General features: G+C 54.4%; 1 protein-coding gene across 1 annotated transcript; it reads left to right on the top strand.

Moving 5' to 3' along the window:
* Positions 1-4,280: 4,280 nt before the first annotated feature.
* LOC136471478 (probable F-box protein At4g22030) lies at positions 4,281-5,802 on the top strand. Its single transcript, XM_066469209.1, has one exon. The coding sequence runs from the start codon at positions 4,378-4,380 to the stop codon at positions 5,692-5,694; it is 1,317 nt and encodes a 438-aa protein (XP_066325306.1). The 5' UTR covers positions 4,281-4,377; the 3' UTR covers positions 5,695-5,802.
* Positions 5,803-6,477: the final 675 nt, after the last annotated feature.

Raw genomic sequence — 6,477 nt, 5'->3', positions numbered from 1 at the left:
ATTTGGATTGCCTGAACATCACAGTCAAAAGCGCGCTTCAAATCACTCCGGAGAGAAAGGACACCGTTAGGCCCTGGCATCTTAAGCAACAGATACGGATAATGCGGTATTGCCATGAATTTTGCTAGTACTGGGCGCCCGAGGATTGCGTGATATGATGAATCAAAGTCTGCAACTTCAAACTTGATGAACTTTGTACGGTAGTTCGAGGGAGTTCCAAAAGTAACCGGTAGAGTGATTTGTCCAAGTGGCATTGCTGCCTTGCTGGGTACTATGCCATAAAAAGGCGTGCTTGTTGGTGTAATCATTCCGGCAAGTTGTAGTCCCATCTTCCTTAGAGTTTCTAAAAAAATGATGTTGAGTCTAGCTCCCCCGTCGATTAGTACTTTTATGATAGTCATACCGGCAATAGTTGGATCTAGAACCAGTGGGTAATGGCCTGCGTTTCCTACGCTGGTCCATTGGTCTTCTCTTGAAAATTGGATTGGATACTGTGACCAGTTGAGATATCTTGGAGTAGCCGATTCTGCTGCCATGATAGTTTACAGCGCTAGCTTTTCTTGATGTTTGCTTCTAGAATCTGGAACCTCGGTGAAGATCACTACTACTGTCCCCTTGGATTTTTGGAATCCCTTGTCTTCGAGGTTGTCTTCTTTTTTTCTGATTGTCTTCTTTGACGCTCCCCTTACTATCTTTTCTTGTGTATCGATCTTTGAAGGTGTAGCAATCTCCGATGGTGTGATTTCCTTTAGGGTGCAAGATGCAACGCATGTTTTCAATGTTGTCATACCTTCTGGGCTTATAAAACTTTCTTGATTTGTCAGTCACCGCTACGGTGTTGTCTGGTCCACGTTTTCTTTCCTGATGTCTGTTGTTTCAATGATTTTGCATGTCCGGGTTGTCTCGGTTGTTTCTATCCAGGAACCTTTCTCGTGTCTTTTCCTCTACAGTAATCATCTTTTTTACTGTTCATCTGAATTCTTCATTGTTTCTTGGGTTTTCTTTGTAGAAATCTTAAAATTGCCACCTAGCCATGATTCTGTGAGAGAAAGCTTTGATTACTTCTCGTTCGGTGATGTCATGTACTTGAGCTCGTAGTTCGCCAAATTGTCGATAGTAATTTCTGAGACTTTCACCTCCTTTCTGCTTGAGTCATTTTAACTCTACATGGGTGATTGGGTGTGTAATGATACCCGCAAAATTTTCACAGAAAGCTCTTTGCAAGTCCTCCCCATTTCTGATTGATCCTAGATTTAATTTGTTAAACCATTGAAGGGGTATGGTTTCTAGGGCCATGAGAAAGAACAAGGTCTTGATATCATCGTCTCCTCCGGCCAATTCAATCGATTGCGAGTAAATCCTAAGCCACTACCTTGGTTTGGTCTTGCCATCATACTTAGAGTGGTTGGACGGCTTGAACTTGTGAGGCAGTCATATTGAAGCAAGTCTATTTACAAAATAGGGGAATCTATCGTGCGTTTTGGCTTCTGTGTATTCTGATTCCGCACCCCCTTCTTGCCAACTGTTGTCTTGGTGAGAGTAGTTTCGTATGGCTGTTCGAGTAGGTGCTTTGCTTCTGATCTTTCTTGGTTGTTCGACTCGGTCGTTTTGACTATGGTTTCTTCTACTTTCTCTGTTGTGACTTCCACTTGGTCCAAGTCTCTCGAAAGCAGACTTTCTTTGATTTTGATATTCCTACTCATGAGATGTTGACCTGGCAGGTAGTCTTGAGTGGGTCCTTTCGTCGTGCGTCCTTAGGACTGTTGATCGGAGAAAGTCCTGGAGCTGTTCTTGTTTTTCACTGGGATGTGAAGTCGCCCTGAGTTCTTCTAGTGCTTCTCGGATCTTATCGTAGGGTGTATTCGTCGCTCATCCTTCTTCGACCTCTCACTCTGATTTTCTTCTATTATACTCGGCTAGATCTGACTCATATCTAATCCAAGCTTCCTTGTGCTGCCTAGCACGGCGTTGACGTCCTTGTTTTAATTTGTTCTTTCTCTCTCTGGCTTGCCTCTGACTCTCGGTCTCACCATCGTGCCCCTGGGTAAAGGGTGATATGTTGGACTCAGATTCATCCGATGACCTAACGTCGGGCGCTTCTAGGGGGACCAATGGTGATCGAGGATGGCGAACCATGAATACTTCTCGTGCATGAATTGCTCCGCTATCGGCGTCGGTTTCCACACTGTCGGAGTAGTTGATAACTTTAGTAGAGGCTTCAAGGTCGCAGATTGAGTCTCCTTTTTGGTATGATAGAATTGTTATTGTCGTATTGTCGACTAGTTGGGTGCCGCTATCCTCAGGAACGGAACCTGGTCAGTGGACGATGCAGTCTTGAGATGTTATAGTTAACACGAGACCTTCCTGGGCTCCTTTTAGTGGCATTCTAAGCACCGGATCGAGGAATCCTTCAGGCCGTGTTTGATAAGACGTTGCCATGTTGTGGAGTCTAAACGGAAAAGGACCCGACTTCTTGAAAAGACTCTGAGTGTACTTCGAGTTGTATTCTTGATAGGCCAAGGCCGCGTTATTAAGCCCCATCGGAAAAGAACTCGGTTTCTCGGAAGAACTCGGGTAAGACTCCATTTTGGATGCGGAACCTGAGTTTGAGTCGGATGCGCAAAGTTGCAAAATCTGAGTTGGATCGGACATCGTGAGCTGCGCGAATCTTCTAGCAAGTTGATCTGTCGTAGTCACCAAAATAGAATGGTCTTCATGGTGATCTGAATTTTCAAGGCGACGGCTTTGGAGCTTGCCATTGTCACCTGCCTCGCAGATCCATGAAACAAAGATGAAGGTTGATCTCGTCGAGAAGATCATGTTGTTGAGGTCCGTCGAGCTCTCGGATGCAAAGTCGCCGAAAGACCCTACCTGACGCGCTAGCTGTCGATGTTTCACCACCGATAGCCTGCCATGGGGGTACCTAGGGCAGTATGTTCGGGCTTCGGCGTATGCGGAACTTAACAGTTAACGCAAGAGACAGTCGATTTATCATAGTTTTAGACCCTCAATCTTTGATCGAGTAATAGCCCTACGTCCAGTCGGCGTTAGCCTTTGTGTTGGATTGATTGTAAAGTGTTGTGTAGTGTTGTCAAAGTCCTGTCTCTAGAAACCCTGCCCCCCTTATATAGTCAGGGGGTCAGAATCCTAGTCGGTTTACAACGAGAGTTCCTAGTAGGATTACAGAATAATACTACTACTAAGATTACAAAAGAAGAATCCTAGTTAGACTAGATCTTCTCCCTTCCTTGCGGGGTATCTCGTGGGTCCCGCACCGATAAGAGCTCAGATTCATCAGATCGTGGATGTGGCCGATGCGGACGAGACAGAGAGCTGAGATTGCGCCATGGCGAGCCGACGAGCGAGTGGGGATTAGGGTTAGGGTTGAGAGCGGACTGCGGAGTCGGCCTCCGACGAGGCGACTGAGCGAGCGGGGCTCGGCTGCGCAGCGTCGAGCGAGTGGGGAACTGGGGATTAGGGTTAGGGTTGGGAGTGGAGAGCGGAGCGGACGAAGAGACGAGACGGCTGCGGACTACGGAGCGGGCGAGGAGGCGAGGCGACTGCGGACTGGGCGAGCCGCTTATATGTGGGGGCGGGGCGTGGCGCGGGGGGCGCTGGGGCCGTGGGCCGTGGCTGCAGGCCGGGCCGCTAACGAGCCGGCTACTCTGTAGCAGGCCGTGCCGTGCCGGCCCACGTGCCTAGGGTAAGGCCCAGGCACGGCCTGCTGCTCCGGGCCGAGTCAGCTCGGACCCGCTAGCCTCCGTGCCGAGCCGTGCTTGGGCCGGGCCAAAAAAAACGGGCCTTGGGCCAGGTCGACGGGCTCAGGCTGCATGGCCAACTATGATCCCAAGGCTCAAGAAATACTACGCCCTGTTCGTTTGGGCTTATTTGGCTTATAAGTCATGGCTAAAAGTACTGTTGACGGGTTTAGTGCGAGAAAAAAATACTATTTATTGGCTGATAAACCATGACTTATAAGCAAAATACGACCAAGCGAACAGGCTATCAGTAGCTATGAGAGGTTGGGCATCAGATCAGTCACCAGTGGCGAGGTCTCGTCAACATCAGCTGATTCAGTGGTGTCTTGACTCTTGACTGTTTCGTTCATCGTCGACCTCGACTTGGATCCGTCCAAAACGGCAGACTGCAGTAGTGCAGTACCACCCGTTCTGTTCTGCTACAGAGTGCAGACCCAGCCCTCGTCGACATGGCGTCTCTCTTCGACGCCTATTTATGCCTACACCTCTCGCCCCTCAACCTACAAGAACCAGGAACAGACAGCAGCTCAATTGTTCAATTCAACAGGGACTGTATGTTAGATCAAAGCTAATAATCGTGAATTCAACAGCGTGCACACTCGACACTATACGTACACAAATGGCCGTCGCGGAGGCACTTCTCCTCCAGTCGCAAGGCGTCGTCGTCATCGCCGCCGCGCTGCTCCCGGCCTCGCGCCCACGCCGCGGTTCCCGGCTCTTCCGGCTGCGCACGCGGGCCCAGCAGGCTAACCTCCGGCAGCTGGTCAGCATCGACGACCTGCAGCAGGTCGCCCGGGACGACGACCACGCCATGAACGGCCGCGCGCCAGCTGGTACGCCGCCGACGCCGCCGGAGTGCGCCCGCGCCGGCACCGGCACCGCGGCGCAGAGGCTCCGCGCGATCGCCGAAGCGGCGGCGGACCGCGCCGACATGCACGACATCATCGGCAGGCAGCGGGACAACTGGAACCACCTGCTGCTCCACTCCACCAACTCGCTGACGCTGGCGGCCTCCGTCATGGCCGCGCTGGCGCCGGCCGCGCCGGCCATGGCCGCGCTCAAGGCCTCCGCGGGGGTGCTCCTGGCCACGGCCGCGGTCACCATGGCAGCCGTCAACAGGATCCAGCCGTCGCAGCTCGCCGAGGAGCAGCGCAACGCCACGCGCCTCTGGAGACAGCTCGAGCGCGACGTCCGCGCCGCGCTCGACTACCACCGGACGGCTACGGCTACGGCGACCGCCGAGGCCGACGTCCAGGAGGCTATGGACAGGGTGCTCGCCCTCGACGCGGCGTACCCGCTGCCTCTGTTCCCCGGCATGCTCGACAAGTTCCCCAGCACCGTCGAGCCCGCCCGGTGGTGGCCCAGACGGAAGTCGCCGGCTCAGTCTGCCACGACCATCAACGTCGGCGCCCGGCGAGGCGCCACGTCGGGGAACGGCTGGACGCGGGATCTGGAGGACGAGATGCGCGGCGTCGCGCGGGTGCTCAGGGCCAAGGACGAGCGGGAGCACGTGTGGAACGCCAAGCTGGCGCTGCGGCTCAACCGCGGCCTCGCCGTCGCCGGCCCGGCGCTCGCGGGCACGGCCGCGCTGGCCACGGCCTTCATCGGCTCCTCCTCCGGAGAGGCGGCCTCCGGCGCCGCCGCCCTCTGCGGCGCGCTGGCGGCGGCGGCCAACACGGTGGAGCACGGCTGGCAGCTGGGCATGCTGTTCGACATGTTCCGCAACGTCGCCGGGTTCTACCGCAAGATCCAGGAGGACATCGAGGCGTGCCTCGACGAGGCTGACGTCGAGCGCAGGGAGAACGGCGAGGTGTTCCAGACCAAGGTGGCGCTGCTGCTCGGCCGGAGCACGTCTGACCTTAGGCAGTTCAGGGAGATGGCGTCGCCGTCGTTCAAGGACGACGACATCAACGACTTCGCCGGGAAACTGTTTTAAGACTCTCTGACCAAAGTCTGGTTGTAGTTTGTATTACAGTGCCCTCACTATTCATATGGACTGTTGTCGGGTACCACGAAAAGGGGTCCCCTAAGCAACAATAGAAAAGATCGCTTAGAACCCATCAAAATCAAAGCCCAGGGACAACTATTAGCTAAACACCAGACATGTCCGAGGTTTAGCTAATCTCCGCCTCGCTAGAGGCCTCGCGCGGAAGGCCTCGGACGGCCTACCAGTTTTCCGTCTCGCTCGAGGCCTCGCGCGAAAGGTCTTGGCCGAGGAACCAATTCTCCGTCTCGCTCGAGGCCCCGCTCGTACAGCCTCGGACGAGACGCCGATTCTCCGCCTCGCTCAAGGTCGACTTGGCAAAACAACCCCGTCGCCTCCGCCTTGACCAACTTCTCGGACAAGACATCACGTCTGACCGGTGTGTTCGACCGCTCCTACGATATCAGCCGAACGACGGCTCGACACAACGGTGTGGCCGACTGGATGCCAGTCACGTCGAAGCCACGCCGTCCAGGACAGGACAGGGGTTACCGGGCACTGTGCTCGGTACTTTGCCCACGACCGACGCCTATACTGCACTGTGCTACCTAACCCCTGCTCCAAAAACAACGCGGCGTGCGGAGTCAAGTCCAGGTTACTATAGCCTCGGAATCAGTGTACAGAACCAACTGCTCCCCCCACGCCTCGGCAGTCTACTTCAGGGTCTCGGTAACCTCGGGATTCGCGCCTGCCGAGCCCCCTACGACGGCTCGGCCTCGGCTCCAACTAGGCCTC

The sequence above is a fragment of the Miscanthus floridulus genome, chromosome 8 (assembly GCF_019320115.1).
Source record: "Miscanthus floridulus cultivar M001 chromosome 8, ASM1932011v1, whole genome shotgun sequence".
Taxonomy (NCBI): Eukaryota; Viridiplantae; Streptophyta; class Magnoliopsida; order Poales; family Poaceae; genus Miscanthus; species Miscanthus floridulus.
The sequence above is the reverse complement of the archived record's forward strand: the minus strand, read 5'-3'. Positions and strand labels throughout refer to the sequence as shown.